Consider the following 19,486-nt stretch of genomic DNA (forward strand, 5'->3'; position numbering starts at 1 on the left):
TCCCCCATATTACCGGCCCGGATATGCCCTACACTCTCCCCCATATTACCGGCCCGGATATGCCCTACACTCTCCCCCATATTACCGGCCCCGGTAAGCCCATCACTCTCCCAAGCGGCGGTTCCCTTCCAAACGTCTCTTTTCCCGAGTTCTCTCTCCTGACCGATAGCTTGAGAAGATTTAAGCTGCCTGACTACCTTGTGGGAAAACTAGTATTCCAGGATCCCTCGTCCATAGAGGGGTACCCTGCTACGGTGAAGCCTATCTCTCCTGCTAGTAACGACTATCTCAAGGCTGTTAAGAGAGCCGCTGAGATGACCAACCGCGTGGCTGACGGTCTCGCTGGCCTGGTCGTCCCTCAGGAGGTGAAGCCGCTCTTGACTACCATGAGCAAGGCAGGTATCTCCGCTGCCGAGGCCGCTCTCGAAGCAATTAACGGGTTCCCCTCGCAGTTCCGCAGCCTCGCTAACACAATGAAGAAGCTCCTCAAGAGCACAAAGCGTATGTTGGAGGCCCTTCAGAGGGTCAATGGCGTAGAGCGACTCTCAGAGGACCAGATCGCCGAGCTCAACCAGTTCCTCACCGACGCCGGCATGCTTCTTTCCCCCGCAAACCTCTTCGCACCCAACACGCTTACCGGTAGAGCCGAATCCATCAGGGACGCGGCCTACAAGCGCCTTGGCAGCAGCGGCCTCTCGACAGGAGCTATCGTTGGTATTACTGCCGGTTCAATAGTGGGAGCGGTAGTTGTCATCGGAGGGATTGTGCTGTGCGTCCGCAAAACTAGGTCCGAAGAGGAGGCCGTTTTCGTCGCTGCGCAACCCACAGAGACGCAGGCATGATGACTTGAAGCCGCTTAATTCAGTGAATATGTGAATGAACCAAAAAGTTGTGTAACATCGTCACTTTGAGGGCTTGCTCACGCTTGCTCACGCTTGCTCACGCTTGCTCAGGCTTGCTCAGGCTTGCTCAGGCTTGCTCAGGCTTGCTCAGGCTTGCGCACGTTTGCGCACGCTTGCTCGCGCTTGCTCGCGCTTGCTCGCGCTTGCTCGCGCTTGCTCAGGCTCGCAGGCTTGCTCAGGCTTGTTCAAACAGTACTCCTCCCAGTGATCTGCCATCCTCTCCTCCAGCATGCAGGCGATCTCTTTAACGGTTGGTTGCTCTGGAAGTGCTTGCTCATGCTTGTTCAAAGAATACTCCGCCCAGTGATCCGCAATCCTCTCCTCCAGCAGGCAAGCAATCTCCTTAATGGTTGGTTGCACAAACAATCCAGTCATCACCTCGGAATTTTGCTCATTATACACAAGTTTTACAAACACAATCCAAAGGGTTTTTTTTTGGACCAGTGACACGAACCAATACAGTCAACAGGGTGGAATCCTGACTAAAACTCCGTAATTATTTTGTCATCATGATCCGTGACACCACTGAACTTCTCTCTCAGGCTCCTGCCCGAGTCTCCAAGGCGAGACGGAATAGCGCCGTGACGTCGATGCAGGGGCTACCGGAGGAGGCCCACCAAGCATTCTTCGACGAGCTAGTCAGTTCGTTGTCACTGGTTGACAACGGCTCGACTCCCAGGAGTCAGCCATCACAACCACACACTCAGGTGCCATCTATTCTTAGTTTGCGACAAGCCGAATTTGTCCCCGCCGATGAGCTTGACAGGGACCCGCCACCTCTCAGCGCGCGGCGGGCCACCAAACGAGCCTCACTTCTACGAAAACTTAAGAGCTTTCGCGCGCTGAGATTTGATAACGTCGTTGATAAATCGCGGTTCTCTTTGTTTACTCCTCGACTTCCACCAGCTCCAACTCTTGCTTCCGTACCTAGCTTACGGTCCCATGAAGCTGTCTGCCCGGACCCAGAGACTCCCAAAAGTCCCGACTCCAGGACTGGAGACGCGGGCCTCAGATCCCGACGCCGCAGAAAAAACATACCTAGACCTCCCGACTTTTCCGTCTGTGCTCTTTGCGGCCGCTCTTACGCCTCTCATCACGACAACAAGACTGACACCAAACCCGAAGTTTCCGAAAGCAGCACACCCTCCGCGGCCATGGCTAAGCGAGCTACTCACTTTGTCGCCCTCCGCCTGCACCAGCCGTATCTAACGTCCAACATTGAACGGATGCAGGACCAAATAGTGGAGGAGAGCCCTCATCTGCAGCCAGCTGTTGTGAATTCCACGAAGATGCACATATGTGAGGCCCTCTTGATCAGTACACAGCCCTCCTCGTTTTGTCACTGAAGCCAAGGGAGCTTTCCGTGGCAATCGCGACTTTGAGAGCCGCCGTGAGTCATTTCTGCCAGGCCCGTAAGCGTGATTTGTTGGAGAGGTGCGAACTCACTTGCGACGAGGAAGAGGAGCTTGCGAGCCTGTTGAGAGCAAAAAACCTTGTTGAGCACATTCCCGAAAGACTCTCCAATGAAGATCGCCTCGCTTTGGAGACCCAGCTCCTTCCTGTAGACATCACCATGAACCATCTCGGCACCTTCGGCCCACACGTGCTTTTTGCTTCCCCGCCGCCACAGGAGGTTGCACTCCTTACGAATTTCCACGAGGTTCTGTCAATATGCTTTTCCAAGACAGGCCTAATGGTAATTGGGGCTGGGTCTCATCTGAACGGCGCCTTTGATCGGCCCACCAGCCACTTCAATAGTGTGCCTTGCCACAGCGAGTCACTAGACCAAGTCAACATGGCTGCGTTGGCGTCGACAGCCTACTATCTCCCAGTGAAAGCTTCTGACGTTCCGGGTTTGAGACTCTGTGAACGATGTCAAGTCCAGCGAGAGGCAGAGGGGCCTGCTCCGCGGACTACGGAGAAGAGCACCTCACAAGACTTCATGCAGGACTTCGCTAAGCAACTTCAAACTCCTAGGTTGGCCGCTAATGCCGCACCGGATAAAGAAACTGGAAAACAACGCCGTCGACGAAAGCGCCGGCAAAAGCTACGAAAACTCGAGAAGGAAAACCAAAGGCTTCTTCTAGCGGCTGCATCCCAAGACGATGGGCCTCTCGTGCATCCTGACACTGACCGGCCCTCTCGTGACGAGGTTGATGCCTTCCAATCCGCGCGTAACGCCTGGACTGCCATCAGCGGGTCGGAGATGGGCCTCCTGACACGGTACGACGCCGCTGCCAAGGGTGTAGTCTTTCACCCTCATGCGACCGTACTGAAGACCAGCGTTGCGATGAGGAAAGCCAAAGGCTCCACGTCGAAAGTCACCATGCGTCAACTTCGGCTTCGCCCCAAAGATTTCCATACAGCTGCTGTCCGTGAAAGTATTCGATCATCAGCCATCGATGAATCAACCGCAGAGGTCCTAACCAACTACCAAGTTCTGGATTCGGATGGACGCGGAGAGTGGCCAACGGCGTCAGATGTACCGCTTTCGACACCCCTCCTTCGGCAGACCGGCGAGGGGTTGGCCGTTGGCTTCGGCCAGGAAAGGGTTCTTTGCGTGGAGCTCTTGGAGATGTCTCGGTGTGATTTTGATGGCTACTATAAGCGGCTATGCTCAATACCGCTATGTTGCAACCCCCCGGTGGATGAGAGTGTCCAAGCTAGGCTTGAGTGGATCTGTAGTTCGAGAGAACATGCTACGTGTTGATTTTAACAGACATCTGTTTAGTTTTGTACGCTCGCCATCGCGTTGGTGGTTCAATCAGTCATTGAAGACAATAGCTGAACTCTTTGGCAAACTTTTTTTTTTCTGAGAAGTCTGGATCCCACCAATTGCGAAATCGTTAATTATGGGCGACTACTCGAGCATCGTCCTGCAAGCCGTCGCAGCAGGTTTCGGCGCTGCTCTCATCGGCGAGCTTGTGTTCTGGTTCATCTTCTACGTCAGGGGAGAGGGCAGAGTCCTAGAGGAGAAGGTGTTGAAGGTTTCCCGCAAGGTCGAGCTTTTACAGGCTGAACTCGACAGCGCTAATGACAAGCAGGTTTCGAAAGTCGAGACGAAAATCCAGACGAAGACTGAACATTTGGAGGAGGTGAAGAAGGAATATGATGCTGCTCGCAGCAAGTCTCAGCTGTGGTGCATCCTGCCATCGCTTTTCACGATGCCCTACATCAATAAGTGGTTCGCGAGCACTGTGGTGGCCCAGCTGCCTTTCGTACCTTTTTGGCCTCTTATCAAGCTAACGCAGCAGAGACTAGGAGATAACCCTGCCCCTACTGATTGCGGAATCATGTTCTTTTACATGCTGTCCTTGCAGTTCTTCAAGCCTCTGGTTGCCCAACTTATGGGCTCCAATCCTCCTCAGACCAGAGTAACCCCCAAGGAGTCTATTTTCGCCCAGTGAGAATGTTATGCTTCCCTTAACCGAACTGGAAGTGCCTTTACTGCTGCTTCTTTAGCTGTTTCAGCATTGTGTCCGTCTCCCTTCTGGACTTGCCGTGCAGCTCTTCCAAACGCATGACGTCACCTGCGAGGTGAGCCAACTCAGTGACCTTTTCCACTTTCGAAGGCTCTAGATGATGACTGTAGGACTGGTTCCTGCGAAATCCCAAGGTGGTCGAGATGGCAACGATAACCATGAGGGTTCCCACCATAGAGTGACTCCCGGTGAGTTTTACCAGTAGCGCTGACATTACTGCCATCGCTCCATATAAGGAGGCCACCATGGAGACCCGAGGGGTCCGACACTGCAGTTCTCCGTCACTCTCCGTCAGGTCAAGGCTCTTGGCGGCCTCATCGACCATGATGACTTCCATGTCCCTCTGTAGCGGTGGGTACTTAATCTCTTTTGGCGCGGCCTGGATCCGTTTTCCGATCATGCTGCTTGTGTGCGTCCAAAGTGCACACACTCTTACACATGAGAATCTCGTCACATCAAGATCACTGGTGCTTAGGAGACGTACTCACAAACTTCTCCTGGGCCTGCATTGTGAACCAAAGACTCCCATCTGCAGCTTCAGTGTAGTCGTTGCCCTCTACGAGGCTTCGGAGTGCCTCTTCTGTGTCTGAGGATCGTTGTACTTGAATCAAGGGCTCCATGGCCCGAGCGACTTCCTCGTCTGCCCGTAGTATTACGCCTCGGTGAGGCGAACGCCAGCACACCGAGGCCATGTGGTGCAGCTTGCGTTCAGCCCTGGTCACCCGACTTCCCTCGGTAGGCACAGAGTGACAAAAACGCTTCAGATGAGGCAAAGACTGTACGTCCGCCTGGAAACTAGCGGGCAGGGGCACTGTACACTGTACGTCCTCGGTGCAGTCAATGGCGCATTTCGAACCCGGATAGCTCAGATACGTGCGTCCGTCGAGCTCGTGCAATGTTTTCTCGGCGTCCCAGCACTCTAGCCAAGAGATACTTGGCGATTCCAGCAGATCTAGGTGGTCCTGTGTGACGTTGCAGCCTCCCACTCCAGACCGTTTAAGGTCGAGTGCCGTCGCTACAGATCCGGATTTGCCTGTCACATCGACTACGCTCACCGCCAACCATCCCTCAGCTGACTCTACGCAATCGCTGGCAAGCAGGCGCACGGTCACCGGATGTGCAGGCAACCTTGGTGCGGCTGGCATGTTGCCCAGCACTGCCTCCCTAACGGCGGAGGTCAAACCCTCCAGCAAGGCCTCCGTCGCCAGGTCCGCCAGCTCTCGGAAAGGGTGGCGGAAGTGCGAGCGCATGTGACCTCCCAGCAATTCAAGCTTCTCCTCAGAGCAGCCGAGGTTTCTGGCGACGACTTGCTTGAGCGGGGGCAAAACAAGTGTGAATGTCTCCCAGTTCCGCCGTGAACTCCCCTGATCCACCGAAGACATTGCACTGGACAGCTGGGAGACAGATCTGGCCGACGCACTTGACTCTCGGGGAGCGTGCACCTTGGGAGGCGCGTAGACGCCACTGGGAGTCCGGACCCCGATCTTTACCCCTGGAGGAGCCGGAGACAAGCTCGACGACACCCGCGATCGCGTCTGATCCTTGACCCCTGCCGGAGTCGGAGACAAGCTCGACGACACCCGCGATCGCGTCTGATGCTTTACCCCTGCCGGAGTCGGAGACAAGCTCGACGACACCCGCGATCGCGTCTGATCCTTGACCCCTGGAGGAGAAAGCGACGAGTACCTGTGAGGCGATATGGATGCCGGCTCAAGTCGAGACGGAGGCCTCGTAGGTGGCTTTGCCGACCGGTCTGCTCTCATACGCGGTGGAACGCGTGCGGTGCGCACTGTCTTCACTCCTTCGGCAGACGGGCTCCAGATGCCGCTCTTGATTCCCGGAGGCAGCAACGAGCTACCGATCTGCGACGGCGTTGAGGACACGGACGGAGGTCGCGGAGCGGCCAGGATGGTTTCGACGTTGAAGGCGCTCGGGGCCGTAGGCGTCTGCCGGTCCTCTGCGGTATTGGGGTCTTCGCGAGTGTCGTCATCCAGTTGTGGCAGTAGTGCTATGGCCAAGCAGAGCTTAATCAGGACAATGATGTCTTGCTGCTGTAGTCCAAGTGTATGTAGGTCCTCCAACAGAAGTGTCCATTCTTCCCACTGGTTCCCTTCGCCGTTAGTGGTTCTCAGATTAGCCTTAGCGAAGGCATTATCCTTTGGTCCGATCACGTGCTCGAAATCCCCACATCCAGCGCAAGCAGCAACTAAGGCAACCAAGTTCGATTTGTCGCTTAATTTGCAGGTCGTGAGCGCGATTCGACAAGGCCTGGGGTTGGCCGACCCCAGCAATTCCACTTCCCACATGCACGCATGCTCCGCAACACCCGCAAGAACGCGCGAGGCGCTAGAGAACACTTTATCCAGGCGTTGCCAGAGCTGCCGTGGATAGCCCCCCAAGGTCGACCAGGTGGATAGCAGCGAGGGGAGCTTGTCCTTGTCGTGGACTGCCAGAGTGAAGTCGCCTGGGCTCTGCACCATGGTATGAGACACGCAGGCGGCGAAGCTCACTACGGTGGAGGGCAGTCGAGAGGCCAGCAGCGGCAGTCCCAGTCCCTGCGCCACCTCATTGAAGCGGACGAAACAGGAACCCTCCCTCATCATAGCCGCTTGTAGATTGGACGCACAGATCACGAACTTCCGAAGGTCGGGGATAGTTTCATGATCGTAGTCTTCATCGTCCTCCTCCGGCTTCATTGCCTTGCCCAACGCCTGCCGAATCAGATTCCGCCGAATCTGCTTCTTTCGATCTTCCTCCTTCTTCGCATTCCTCTCGTCCACTCGTTCTCGAGACCTCGGCGAGAGCATACGTCGAGCTTTTTCGCGTTTCTGGTCCCTAAAAGACCTTTCAAGATCTAGAAGGAGGTCAGGAGGCAGCCACGTCATTTCGTCAGGGGCTGTCTCTGCTCTCTCATCCATCAAAAACGCCTCGAATTCCATCAACTTGCCAAGGTATAAGCTCGTAGACGCTGCTGACCCTGCCACTGTCCTCCCAATGAACACAGGGTCAGCCGCATCCGAGGATATTCCTCGGAGAAGATCCAGAAACGATCTCTTCCGGTGTGGAACATCAGGCAACCGAACAAACATGCACCTCTTGTGTGCAGATACGTAAGCGAATGCAGACTCATACACCAGCTTTCCAGTAATCATGACAATTCTGGACACCCATCTTAACAAAGACACACAAACATGAACTCTCACCAGCCGCGTTTGGCCCTGAGTTGCGCCTTAAGAATGAATGGCACCGCCTCCGTTAGCAGGTCCATGTCGGGATACAGTTGACGAACCGTTCCCTCAAAAACCATTGTTGCCAAACACAGCTGAACGAAGTGAGGGTCGAGCTCTACCTTGTGCTGACAAGCCGCCTTCAGCAGACGGGTGATGACGTCGTTGATGCGAACGTCGTCCAGCGTGAGGCCGCTGCGGAGGCGGTAATACAAAGTCACGATCTCGGCGATTTCGGCACAGAACTCCTCATTCTTGGGAATCGGCCGACTCGACCGTTCTATAATCAGTCGACCGGCCTCCGCACCATTACCGGAAACCACGCACTGTAAGAGGTCTAGCAGGTTCTGCCTGTCGCGGGCGTCTAGTCGGACTACAGAGCTCGCGTCCAGAATCTGCACGGTCACTCGAGGGACGCGCTCCCACCATCTCCTCTCACGAACTTTGATCTTCAGGTTTCCAGGGTGAAGGTCTGCATGAACGAAGTTATCCTCAAACACCATCTGCAAAAAAGTCCGAAGAAGTAGACGTGCGACTTGAATCCTGACAGTCTGCTTTCTCGGCCGCCAACAATTCCGAAACTTGACTGGGGTGCTGTTGTCTAAGAAATCCACCAGCGACATCCCGTCAAGGTACTCCTCAAACAGCACCTCTTTCGATGGACTGAAGTCGATGACATCAGGAAACTGCACGCCTCCTTTTAGCACCCAGAAATTCCATCGAGATCTGACGCTCTTGAAAAGTCCAGAAAGTATCTCGGTCTGCCTCTTCTCTCTTGATAAATCGAGCTGCTGCAACATGCTCACAGCGAACTGATCTGTCGCCTCCTTTACACACAGGTACGTTCCCCAGTTCCCCAACATTCTCGAGGCTGCGTTTGACATCAGTTGTAGTCCGCGAATGTCGCTTTGCATGTTCTCTGCGATCTCGTAGCGATGTACTTTCAGCGCGACTGATTTCGAAGTTCCGTCTAGGTTGTAGAGCCGCCCCTTGTGCACCTGAGCGACACACCCGGATCCTACAGGCACAGGCTCCAGCACGAGCCGTCCCTGATTAGTGTCAAACAGAATGGCGCCAGACACGTCAATTTCAGCGGAGCTGTTCAAAACTTTCTCCAGTGTAAGCAATGTATACGGCAACGGTTCTGGAGGAACGTGCATCTGCAGATTCCTGGCCCCGCGAACAAAATACTCGGGAAACAAGTCAGCTCGAGTTCCCGCCCACTGAAGGAACTTTAGCACGTACGTGCCTGCACCTTGAGCGCATCCCGTAAGCGCTCTCCACATGAGCTTTTCTTCCGGCCCACCAGGCGACGTGAGCCTAAGCAAGGGCGAAGCAACAACCAGAGGTGCGCCAATGCACAGGGATTTCAGTTGTCTACCTGCGTGACTCGTCGGTTTTTGATCCACCTATGCGAGAGAGCCTCACAGGGCCTGTCAGATGGCTTAAATTCACTGGAGGCAGCTGCGCTGGGGGACGTCTGCGAGACAAGCATAGGCGTACGAGCGCTTGCCTGAGGACCATCTGTGAGCAGAGAGAAGACCTCAGAAGTCGAATCCGTTTTGTCTCGAGAGGGTAAATGGGCGATTTTTCGCGGCAGCCAGACAGCAACCCATGACCGAGATTCAGCTATTCGGAAAGTGGACCTTCGATGCCGTCGAGGTCAACGACATATCTCTTGAGGACTACCTCGCCATCCAAGGCAAAGGCACCGTCTTCGCCCCGCATACAGCTGGCCGATACCAGACCAAGAGGTTCAAGAAGGTGGCTTGCCCCATTGTCGAGCGTCTTGTGAACTCACTGATGTGCCATGGACGTAACGCTGGCAAGAAGACCATGGCGGTCCGAATCGTTAAGCACGCCTTCGAACTCATCCACCTGCAGACCGACAAGAACCCCATTCAGGTTTTCGTTGACGCTGTTCGTAATGGAGGCCCGCGTGAAGACTCAACTCGAATCGGCTCTGCTGGTGTTGTCCGCAGACAATCTGTCGATGTCTCTCCTCTGAGACGCGTCAACCAGGCCATCTACCTGATGTGCGTCGGTGCCAGACTCGCCGCCTTCCGCAACACCAAGACCATTGCGGAGTGCCTGGCTGACGAGATCGTCAACTGTGCTAAGGAGTCTTCTAACAGCTACGCCATCAAGAAGAAGGATGAGATCGAGCGCGTTGCCAAGGCTAACCGATAGTCGTTTCAGAATGGTTTGCTGTCAACTCATATGCCAAAAAAAGTGACTAATGGTGCATATGGCATAGGAGTCATAGAAGTCATTAGATGATCAATGGAATCGGAACGAGCTTAAAGGTTGTACGGAATAACATTCTTTCACCAAATCATTCCTCATGGTCTTCTTCTGGGACCTCTTGAGGTTCCTCCTCCTCATTTTCTGAAACGAGCTCCACCTTCTCGTCTGGCAATGTCTGAAACTTGTCATCTCCATCGAATCGGGGAGGTTCAGTGTAGAACGGAAGGCGTCCGCGTTGCCAGTCGTATATCACAATCCGAGCCGCCGCTTGCTGATTTGGCTCTCCTCCTTTCTTCAGCTTACCCATAGTCAAGGCCAGCTGATCAAGGAATGCATCCGCGTCAGACCAGGTGGAGTCCTTGTCGAGATTGTAGCGTAAAACTAAAGCGCGAGGGTCAACCCTCTCCAAAATCGGATCGATGAAGTCCTCAGGATCCTCCAACTTCTCAGCTCGAACGACGCCTCTAAGCACCTTGTTCAACTCTCCATGCTGCTCCTTGTCAGGAGGAACAATCCCTGGACAATCGATCAAATGGATCCTACTGGTGAGCATGATGTACTGCCAGACTTTCGTCTCACCCGGTACAGGCGCCGTTTTGCACACGCGATCCTTCTTCAAAGAGTTGATCACCGACGACTTGCCAGCGTTAGGGAACCCTATGAATCCCATTGAGACGTGACGCCTATCCTTCAGCAGCTTGGCGTACTGCCTCAGCAGATTCAACAGCGTCATTCGCCCGTAACCTTTTTTCTCATGTGCGTGGAAAGCCACAGTCGGATACTCCGCACTCAGAATCTTGACCCACCGAGAAGCTACCCAGTTAGGTACCAAATCCACCTTGTTGAGGATGAGCACCATGTACTTGTGCGGCTTCTCCTTCTTGAGAAACTTCTCGACGGATCGGCATCGTGTCCCCATGGGGTCTCTGGCGTCGATCACTTGACAGATGATATCCGCCGAATCAATCACTTTGTGGAGTTCGCCCCAAATACGTTTGCTCGTTCCCTTCTTGAAGATCTCCGCCTCGTGCTTGTCGCGTACGCCATCGTCCTCTCGATGAAGGCTCCGGTCCTTATCTGGCACGTACTCATCCCAGTCGTGTGCCGCAGCCGCAGCGAATTCCTCCAACGAATCCATCGCGAGCTTAGGACGTTTCCGAGTGGATTTCTTGCCGAATGTCTCTCCGAAGGACCGGAGCTTGAGCAGGCCCTTTCCCCGGACCTCATCCTTCTCTCCCGTGTGATCGAACAGCGAGGTTGGCAGCTTAGCACGTTTGACTACTACAGCGTAAGGATCATCGGTTATACGATCCATGGCTTCTCTGAACTCCTCCAGCTTTGTCTGGCTCACAACTCGAGTGTTCGTAAACCACTTTCTGTCCGGTTGAATCCTGCACGGTTCCTGTGGCTTCTCCCTCATCTTCTTCAGGTCCGGCTTCGCCTTGTACATCTCCAGACGCTTCACTGTTGCGTTGCTTCGTCGGTGGTGGGTGCCCTCCTTTCGGTCTGCACCCAGTTGGCTTGAGTTCTGTGCCTTCCTCGTGTTAACGAAACCTCGGGGCTCCGCCTTAGACCGCGACGCGGGCTGCTTCTCCCGCCGTTTGTGGGAGGTGGCGGCCACCTTGATAGAGGCCACGCGTTTGGAGACCATGCTCGCGAGAATTGCGTATTTACGGCGCTCTGTGTCCTGGCACGTAGTGCCACAGGGATGATTCCGACACAATACCTCTTGTAAATGGGAGGTCTAGATCTGTCTAACTGTTCACATATCATGTTGGGCACGCTACTTTGTCGCCTTGTAGACCTTCAACTAGGTACTTTCGAAGATGTGGAACCACATAGCACAGCCAGTTGGCTCCAACTGCCGCCCTATTAATCCATGCTGGCATGGAGAATTCGAACCCGAGAGCCTTTATCCCCCGCGCCACGAAGTGGTTGCAGTTATGGGTGAGGAGGTCGTAGCTGAAGGCGCTGAAGTCCTGTGATATCTTCCAAATCCAGTGATCGACTTCTAAAGGTTTTTTCCTAAGCCAGCCAACAGAAATCTCCTCGACATGCGGAAGATGATCAATCGCTATGTTGGTGCCTCGAAAAGAGAATCGCTCGTGGCACTTCACGCCTGTTCCATCCCAGAAGTGATACTCAACTGATCCTACGGCCAACGATGAGTGATATAAACCGAAGGCAATCCTGTAGACGTTGATGGAGACTGGAGTTGATTCGCCGAGAAGACGGCTACCGATAAGATACGCAGGCAACAGCGTGTTCAGCCTAACCGGACTGCCTCTGGGCGGGCTCTCTGTGGTGTAACTTGAATGGCGGAGTTGCCGATCTGCATCCACAACCGAATAAGCAGACAGCGATGCTGGAGTCGTGGTGGAGGGAGTCCTGCGTTTTTCTCCAACAATTACGGATGATTGCCGCTCAACCATCAACGGCTCCACCTGCTCTACGGGCACCGTAGGTTGTATTACGAACAATCTATCGCGGTGCATCCGCGAAAATTTTCTCAGCTCCCGAAGTGCACGCGGGTGGAATCTCCTCTGCCGACATAGATTGGGAACAGATCGGCGCGTGGACTAGACTGGTGGCAGACGAAATACCAACAGAACTTTGCAGTCGCTGTGCGAACACGTTGTAATCGCTCTCAACCCCTCAAGTGTCAATTTGTCAAAAGGATCTACAGAGCATATCGTCCTGAAACTCAGACCAGCATAACGCTGAGTGCGATGCATTCATTACAAAAACATAGAAACACTACGATGAGGATAGCGTGGAAGTTGGCACCGAGGACGTTACAGACGTCGACTTGGAACCGCGCCTCTTTCGGGACCCTGCCGTAGAAGTAGACTCCGATGATGCCAACACACTGGTTTCAACATCGTTGACGGAGGTTTTGTACGTGATACCCCGCTTCACTTGTCGGAAAAGGAACCAGCCCAGAACTCCGCAAAGCACAGCACTTGCGATTACCCACCCCGTAAACAAGGATGAGTACGCAGCCCCGGACTTGTCAATCAGAATATTGAACATCTGTAACCAGCCACTGGCGAATCCAATGGTGCCTGCCAACTTTCCGAAGTGCTCAGGTGGGAACAGCTCCGCAGTGTAGGTATACTTCGTGGTGTAGATGTAGGAGTTCGTTATAACGTATAACACGACGCCGATATATTGGGCGACAGTGGAGGGAATGAAGCCGATCAACAGGAAGAGTATGTTGCCAACAGTGATTCCGAGGATGATCCATATCGTTATCACCTTGTCGTTCAGGAAGCCGAACACCACAGCGAGGACGCCCTGGGCTGGCATTATCCATCCCATAAAGTTAGCTACCGCATCTCCTGAGTGGCTTCGCAGACGCACCGTATAGGAATTGTACATCATGATGCTTGCCGTGTACCAAATGAGGACGCCGACGTACTCCAGAGTCATCATGGAGTTGAAGTAGCCGTGCCAGCCGGAATCCCTCTCCTTCTCTGCCTGTTGATCGTACACCGCTCCCGTAGCCTCGGCGATCTCAGCACGCATCAACACTCTATTTCGCGGAAGGGAAAGCCAGTAAAGAATGACGAAAGGTACGCAGAACGCCAGATAAGTTCCCAAGATGACCTGGAAGTCCCAACCGCTGGAGACTTGGACCAACTCCATCATGGGAGCGATAATCGTGGCGCCCACCTGAACCGCAAGAGTGACAGATATCAGAGTTTGTGACCGGTTCGGCCAAATCTCAGCTAGGATGAATGACGGGTACGCAATCAGGTTGACTGCTGCCCCCGCGCAGATATGTCCAGGAATGTACATTGGCAATGCGCTCGAACTGGTTAGGATCATCACGTATCCAGCGAAGAAGAGCACCTCTCCAACGATTGCCGTTAGTCGAGGCCCTACATTGTCGAACAACCACCCAGCGAAGATTCCAAAAATGAATTCTGAGCTCGTGGCCAGGGTATAGAGGCTACCGACAGCGTCGTACTGCGCCTCGCAACGATAGTTGTCATCAATTGGAGGTACATCCGTGTCGCAAAGCCACTCGTACGCTCCTGAACGCATTAGCATCAGAGACCACGGCTGCCAGCCATAGTAGACTATACTTGTTAGGAAAATTGTGAAGGTCCATTCCGCTAAACGGAACCACTTGTTACCGAGTAAATGCATGTCTGGACGATGACTGTATTTTGTGTGAGATGTGGGACAGAACGGTTTCAATCAAATATGGACTCCTGTCATTGCAGCGATTTTATAACAGACTTTTTCATATAAGCCCACAAAATGGTCGTAATTTATTCTTTCAAACTGGCAGTAACACCTTACTAATGACTCGGATACTATGTGTTCTGATGTTGGCGCTTGTCGGCGCTTTTCAATTGAGGACCGAGAGCCCAAGAAGTGCCTACAAGGAGCTACTACTACTACTGGAGAGTGGTCTAAGTGAAACAACGGAGAGTGCTCTTGGTGGAACGACCCGTCCAACGAAGCCGCCCATAACTCCTCCTACCCAACTCCCTTTGCCCACAACTACAACGACGCAGCCGACCGAGGAGACGTCGTCAATCGCGCCAGTCACGACTACGACGTCCAATAAGCCGAACCCCATCTGGGATCCCAGTAAGCTTGTAATTATGGGATGCACCCTGGGCTTCCTCAGTTTTGCTGCGATTATGGTTGCGTGGGCCGGCATCGGGACCGTAAAGCCGCGCGCACCCCGTGTAGATGAAGCAGCAGATGAAACCCCTTAACGTCCTTGGGGCTGGCTTTGTTTAAAAAACAGTGGAGTGTATTTTTGGCCGTTAGAATCATACGTAGAAATTCACTAAGCCGAGGCATCTTTTTCAGCTTGGTATCTCAGTTTGTCATTCCGAGCCAGAGCCTGGTACTTGGCCTTAGCGTTCTCGGTCAGGCTGCGCCACTTGCTGCCTATCTCCTTCGCCACGTCTGTCACCTTGGCCCCTGGATTGACCTTCTTTATCTCGGCTGTCACCTTGTCACGGATCTCGTTTGCATAAAAAAAGTAGGCCGTCATGGGTCGCTTAGGACCGTCCCTCTTCTGTTTTTTCTCCTTCTTGACCTTCTTCACCGGAGTGGCAGCTTTCTTCGCTACAGCCTTCTTGGGCATTGCCAATATTTTTTGGAATTTAGATTTGCCGGCGAATTATCGGGATACGAGAATTTGGAAATCCAATCATCCACTTGCACAATCGTCCTTGGGGCTATCCGGCAGCATCCTCTCAATGTAGAAATCGCCTTCCTTATTATTGAGTGCTTCTTTGTCCTGTTTTCCGGTCTCCAGAAGATCATCCAGAACCAAGACGGAGTTGTTCACGCCCTTGAGCCATTCTACAGTACGAATATACTTATCCTGATCCTCTTCAGCGAAATACGGACACTTCAAAGCCTTGTACAAGTATTTGACTTGCTTCTTCAAAATACAAGCTGGCACAGCCTCCTGGATCATTCCCTCGATACGCTGCTCTCGCAATTCGAGGACATCAGGGCTCAGTCTCTCAGGGAGACGTTTCCGAGCTGCTCCAAAAAAGAGCAGTCGGCAGACGTCTGCAAATAATGGAATGGGATGTAGAACTTGCGCCCATTGAACGTCCTTCAGTGAATGAATCAGCCCGACACGCTGGAATTTCTGGACTGTATGGTCCTTCTTGCCTATTTGCAGAAGTACCTGCTCACGTGACTGTTTCGCTTTGGCCTTCAACTGGTTTTTGTACTCCTCAGGCACTTCAGCTCTAGTGGACAGCACTCTGTAGAGGTATCTCACCACCTGCCTCGTGATGGATTCGAAATCTACGCCATTCACCGTTGGCGAGCATGTAAGATGTCGCACCAGAATACGAGTGAAACGCTTTCGGCATTGTCCTGCAGTCGCCTTGGGAACGAACATCTGAATTTGGTCCCAGAGGACAGGAACTGTCGGAATCGTATCACCAGTGAGCCGTCGTACATGGAACAGGAGGTGAAAATCCATTTCACTTGTGAAATGGACGTAGTCCTCTTTGCCAGGAAGCCGGCCTGACTTAGGAGGGGCCAGAGACTTCGTGGGGTCCCCATGAAGGAACCTGTCATGCATCTGTGAAGCCTTGTCTGCGACGTCAGTGCGGAAGCGACCTAATTCCTGAGCGATTGCGCCGAAGTCCATGGGTCGCTGCTCGGCCATAGCCTTATGGAAAAAATACTTCAACTGTTCCACTTCTTCCTTTGTCCATAATCCCCGCTTGAGGCTGAGAGAGGCGTACCACTTCTGCAGGTGTTGGTAAACCGACTTAACGGACCTCCTGGGAAGACTACGAGCGACTGTCAAGTGGAATGTGTCTTTCATCTTTTCCCGTGACCAACAGGCGATGAACTTCTTGCAGCCTTCCTCGAACGAGACGCCAATGGAATCGAACTGCGCCCGAACAGCGTCAAATAAGATGCGCTCTTCTTCCAATGTGTACCTTCCGGTAACAATATCCGTCGCATCCTTGTGGTCCTTCCATGTTCGAGTCTTGCCTGCCAGTTGACCAAGTGAAGGGTTGTAGTACTTCTGGACGTGAGTGTTGTGGTGATCCTTTAGTCGGGACGCCTGGTCGCCCGTCAGGAGGGCAGATGGAGGCATGCTTCGAAGTTGTCGCCCTACCATGCTGCTTAGCTTTCCGCTTGTTCGTTGCGGCGCCACCTCGCCTGAAGTTTTACAGTCGACAGCAGTCACGTCGCAGTCGTCCTGCGTCCCAATTTGAGTGCCAAGCGCCTGTTCTGTTACGACTGCAGTGACCGAATCGTCGCCTAGGCAGTCCAATTTCCAAACAGGTGCCCCTTGGACTGGTGCCCGATTCTCTGCTGGTTTGGACCACTTTTTGTCGAATGCTCCCAGAAACTCCTCTGTGTCCAAACCCTGGATTCGTCGTCGTTTCAGTAGAGACGTAATTTCATGGTTGGGCTTCGCTCTGAGCTTCTGGTTGGGGGAACTACCATCAACGACTGTATCCCGGCCGCCCAAAGTTGATTCGAGTGATGCGACGCTCTCAAGGAACATAAATCGGCAATTATGGGGGTCTGTTGCCACGACCACGCAGGCAGCATCGCAATTTGGGGATCGGTTCGAAATCTGGTGTTAGGCGATACCAGTGGCCGAGACAAAACCTTTTCCCTGAGGACGGATCTTAGATACGCTATCTTCATTTGCGACGAACCATTGCTAATTTGGGCCCGACATGATGAAACCCATACCGTTCAATGCAGCGTCGTCGATGCAGCATGGCACGAGAAGGAAGACGGAGCCCTTGTTCCGTTGGAGCTGACATTCCATACTATTCGACTTACTCACCCAGTTGCTGCGATGCAAGTTGTTGGGAGAAGCAGCACGTTGCTGCTGTTGCTGCTGTTAACGGACGGGTCGATATGGGAGTACACTCTTGTCAAGTCCGAGGACGGATGGTCAGTCTCGTCCTCGACAAGTATACTTCCTCCCCAAACGGTACCAGTGAGGAATATTGAAATCGAGGGAAACACGGTGTCATTTGAGTTGCAGGTTGCCAGGCCGGCTTGCTGGTTACTGGACTTTCCCTGCATTCCAGCAGCGGCGGACCCCTTCCCTGTTCTCGTAGATGTCGCATCGAGATTCTATTTAGGTGAAAATCTGGTTCACTTCACCACGAGGATAAATTTTTTGCATTGGGTGGTCGGGTGTGCACTTGAGATGTGCGATCGCGGCCGACCCACATCGGCGCTTGCATTCACTGCAACCATCATGCGGTATGTCCACACTGGCAGGCTAGAAAGCTGTCCCAGCTGGAGTACAATGTGTCCAGTGACGACATTGTCTGAACTGGAAAATTCTTGGATCAATCGAGTTGCCAGATTTTGCTTGTGCTCTTGGCCAGCGGACGTTCGGTCGGCGCAAATCGCGGAAAGCTTGACTGTTTTGAAAGTGGTGCATCTGCTGCAGATTGATTTGTGGTGGTTGGCGCATTCCGCCTCACCTATTCGGTGGTCGAAATGGTGCTTGTCGAATGACCGAGAACGGCTAATGCTCACCGCTTGGGATGGGCAACCTGTGGATACCACGGTGATACGGGAAGAGTGCGAAGGAGATGGTTGTCCGAGGATGATAGCAGTACAACTGGCTCTGGTCGACACTGCGAGGCCGGATGGGGACCTGGAATCTCTGAGGGCGTCGCTACCGCTGCATGCCTCTCGTACCTGCTTCGATATTATATTACGGTATCACGGAGGGTGGTCGGGATGGCTTACGCGCCTGGTGGAGAACGTTGCAGACGGCGTGTACAGTCCCGACAACGCCTTGCTGCTAGCGGACCTCGGGAGAGAGTTTGGACTGTCTCTTCGTCCCTCCCCTGAGTGGCTGCGATGGCTTATTGCGGATTCTAGGCTTGTGCTCACATGGCCTGCGGGGGCTTCAGCCGATATCGTTCTACTATGGACGGCAGGTCGCTCCCTTGTGTTGCCTTCGCCGCTGAAGAGGGCCCTGTCCATTGTCCAGAAGATTCGATCGCTGACGTCCGTGTGTCCATCCCTATTGCAGACCCCGCCCCACATCGGAGTGAGAGTTCCCACAGCTCCTTTGACACGAGTGGGTTCCATGACCTCAGACTCTGTCTTTCGCTGTGTCCTGCCGTTCGTGGATATCGAGACGGCGTGCTGGGAGGCGTTAGTGGTTGGCTTCCTCGATCTGGCACAGGTCTCCGAGGACCCGAGCATCAGCGAGCAAGGCCTCTTCAAGGCTCTTCTCCTGGAGCTTTTCCAGAGTTCTCTGGACATCCCTTCGCGGCTTTCGGCGGCTCGCAGAGCGGCGATGACGCGCCCGGCTGGAGACACGCTCTACCTGACCGCTCTGATGTCTTCATTGGAAGGGTTCTTCCTCTCTATGGGCGCACCCGAACAAGGGCCAGATAGACAAGCCTTCGAGACTGTCCTCTGCGAGACCGACGTGTCTGTCGACGCCTTTGCGGCCTTCCTATCTGCAGAGTTTTGAGAACGAGATAATCTAGACTAATAGAAGCGATGCGGTTCATTGGAAACTGTCAGACATTCAGTGGTCGAATTCATCTTGATATCCGTTGGAACTTTCTCAACGGAGGAGATCATCACGCTTTCAGTGGCTGAAATCGAATTCATCTTCCAACTTTTACCGCGGAGCTCATCATACTTTCAGTGGCTGAAGTCGAATCCGGTGTCTCCACCGTAGCCCAATCTTCAAATCTCAAGTCCACCCCGCCTGTAACACACTTCAAATCCATCTGTGACAGGCCGCTCTGTGCGAGCTGGTCAGGAGGAGTTCGACGGGCCGCCTCGATCAGAATGTTCTCTGCTACCCGACTGTTCTCAACCTCCCACACGAAATCCGGCACGTGCTGCTGATACAATCGAAATCGTCGCTCGAACTCCTCGTTGGACTCCTCATTGATCCGTTGTAAAACCTTTTCCAGTGCAGTTTGCTCCGTAAGAATCTGCTGGTCCGGAAATACATAGGATATGCTGTCCCACGGTATCAAACAGTGGAAAGGGAGGCCTTCCTGAACTGTGGCTCTTCCGATAATAACCATCATGGCACCCAGTCTACCAGCCTGGTGAATGCGCTGCGATCCGCCGTCATCGCCTCGAGTGATCAAAACGAACTTGGAAT

The 19,486-nt window shown here is 53.5% G+C and overlaps 14 protein-coding genes across 18 annotated transcripts; 5 read left to right on the forward strand and 9 right to left on the reverse strand.

Annotated features, from left to right (window-relative positions):
• Positions 1-23: 23 nt before the first annotated feature.
• Positions 24-842, forward strand: KVP17_000834 (uncharacterized protein; the record flags this gene model as incomplete). Its single annotated transcript, XM_068515672.1, has 1 exon — positions 24-842. The coding sequence occupies one exon, from the start codon at positions 24-26 to the stop codon at positions 840-842; it is 819 nt and encodes a 272-aa protein (XP_068374745.1).
• Positions 843-989: 147 nt separating this feature from the next.
• KVP17_000835 (uncharacterized protein) lies at positions 990-1,277 on the reverse strand (the record flags this gene model as incomplete). The annotated part of the gene is made up of 1 exon (XM_068515673.1): positions 990-1,277. The coding sequence occupies one exon, from the start codon at positions 1,275-1,277 to the stop codon at positions 990-992; it is 288 nt and encodes a 95-aa protein (XP_068374746.1).
• Positions 1,278-1,411: 134 nt separating this feature from the next.
• On the forward strand, positions 1,412-3,612 carry KVP17_000829 (uncharacterized protein; the record flags this gene model as incomplete). 2 transcript variants are annotated; one of them, XM_068515666.1, is given in 2 exon segments in its annotated part: positions 1,412-2,219; positions 2,228-3,612. In XM_068515666.1, coding segments are annotated over 2 exon segments (2,193 nt in total).
• A 142-nt stretch (positions 3,613-3,754) lies between these two features.
• Positions 3,755-4,309, forward strand: KVP17_000824 (uncharacterized protein; the record flags this gene model as incomplete). The annotated part of the gene is made up of 1 exon (XM_068515660.1): positions 3,755-4,309. The coding sequence occupies one exon, from the start codon at positions 3,755-3,757 to the stop codon at positions 4,307-4,309; it is 555 nt and encodes a 184-aa protein (XP_068374733.1).
• A 37-nt stretch (positions 4,310-4,346) lies between these two features.
• Positions 4,347-7,536, reverse strand: KVP17_000822 (uncharacterized protein; the record flags this gene model as incomplete). 3 transcript variants are annotated; one of them, XM_068515658.1, is made up of 2 exons in its annotated part: positions 4,347-4,763; positions 4,873-7,536. In XM_068515658.1, 2 exons carry the CDS (start codon positions 7,534-7,536, stop codon positions 4,347-4,349), a joined length of 3,081 nt encoding a protein of 1,026 aa, XP_068374731.1. The 3 variants fall into 3 exon arrangements, with proteins under 3 accessions (XP_068374731.1, XP_068374730.1, XP_068374729.1); XM_068515657.1 differs by lacking the exon at positions 4,873-7,536 and having other exon boundaries at positions 4,347-4,784; XM_068515656.1 differs by lacking the exon at positions 4,347-4,763 and having other exon boundaries at positions 4,846-7,536.
• Positions 7,537-7,583: 47 nt separating this feature from the next.
• On the reverse strand, positions 7,584-8,897 carry KVP17_000833 (uncharacterized protein; the record flags this gene model as incomplete). Its single annotated transcript, XM_068515671.1, has 1 exon — positions 7,584-8,897. One exon carries the CDS (start codon positions 8,895-8,897, stop codon positions 7,584-7,586), a length of 1,314 nt encoding a protein of 437 aa, XP_068374744.1.
• Positions 8,898-9,225: 328 nt separating this feature from the next.
• Positions 9,226-9,801, forward strand: KVP17_000828 (uncharacterized protein; the record flags this gene model as incomplete). The annotated part of the gene is made up of 1 exon (XM_068515665.1): positions 9,226-9,801. One exon carries the CDS (start codon positions 9,226-9,228, stop codon positions 9,799-9,801), a length of 576 nt encoding a protein of 191 aa, XP_068374738.1.
• A 145-nt stretch (positions 9,802-9,946) lies between these two features.
• Positions 9,947-11,509, reverse strand: KVP17_000823 (uncharacterized protein; the record flags this gene model as incomplete). Its single annotated transcript, XM_068515659.1, has 1 exon — positions 9,947-11,509. One exon carries the CDS (start codon positions 11,507-11,509, stop codon positions 9,947-9,949), a length of 1,563 nt encoding a protein of 520 aa, XP_068374732.1.
• Positions 11,510-11,627: 118 nt separating this feature from the next.
• Positions 11,628-12,353, reverse strand: KVP17_000832 (uncharacterized protein; the record flags this gene model as incomplete). Its single annotated transcript, XM_068515670.1, has 1 exon — positions 11,628-12,353. The coding sequence occupies one exon, from the start codon at positions 12,351-12,353 to the stop codon at positions 11,628-11,630; it is 726 nt and encodes a 241-aa protein (XP_068374743.1).
• A 262-nt stretch (positions 12,354-12,615) lies between these two features.
• On the reverse strand, positions 12,616-14,013 carry KVP17_000826 (uncharacterized protein; the record flags this gene model as incomplete). The annotated part of the gene is made up of 1 exon (XM_068515662.1): positions 12,616-14,013. One exon carries the CDS (start codon positions 14,011-14,013, stop codon positions 12,616-12,618), a length of 1,398 nt encoding a protein of 465 aa, XP_068374735.1.
• Positions 14,014-14,668: 655 nt separating this feature from the next.
• Positions 14,669-14,971, reverse strand: KVP17_000831 (uncharacterized protein; the record flags this gene model as incomplete). The annotated part of the gene is made up of 1 exon (XM_068515669.1): positions 14,669-14,971. One exon carries the CDS (start codon positions 14,969-14,971, stop codon positions 14,669-14,671), a length of 303 nt encoding a protein of 100 aa, XP_068374742.1.
• A 66-nt stretch (positions 14,972-15,037) lies between these two features.
• On the reverse strand, positions 15,038-16,879 carry KVP17_000825 (uncharacterized protein; the record flags this gene model as incomplete). Its single annotated transcript, XM_068515661.1, has 1 exon — positions 15,038-16,879. The coding sequence occupies one exon, from the start codon at positions 16,877-16,879 to the stop codon at positions 15,038-15,040; it is 1,842 nt and encodes a 613-aa protein (XP_068374734.1).
• A 12-nt stretch (positions 16,880-16,891) lies between these two features.
• Positions 16,892-18,835, forward strand: KVP17_000827 (uncharacterized protein; the record flags this gene model as incomplete). 2 transcript variants are annotated; one of them, XM_068515663.1, is made up of 1 exon in its annotated part: positions 16,892-18,835. In XM_068515663.1, the coding sequence occupies one exon, from the start codon at positions 16,892-16,894 to the stop codon at positions 18,833-18,835; it is 1,944 nt and encodes a 647-aa protein (XP_068374736.1). The 2 variants fall into 2 exon arrangements, with proteins under 2 accessions (XP_068374736.1, XP_068374737.1); XM_068515664.1 differs by having other exon boundaries at positions 17,873-18,835.
• Positions 18,836-18,974: 139 nt separating this feature from the next.
• KVP17_000830 (uncharacterized protein) lies at positions 18,975-19,409 on the reverse strand (the record flags this gene model as incomplete). The annotated part of the gene is made up of 1 exon (XM_068515668.1): positions 18,975-19,409. One exon carries the CDS (start codon positions 19,407-19,409, stop codon positions 18,975-18,977), a length of 435 nt encoding a protein of 144 aa, XP_068374741.1.
• Between the last annotated feature and the right edge of the window lie 77 nt (positions 19,410-19,486).

The sequence above is a fragment of a genome, assembly GCF_019968985.1.
Source record: "MAG: Porospora cf. gigantea B chromosome Unknown PgB_NODE_398_length_19486_cov_123.611, whole genome shotgun sequence".
Classification (NCBI taxonomy): Eukaryota; Apicomplexa; class Conoidasida; order Eugregarinorida; family Porosporidae; genus Porospora; species Porospora cf. gigantea B.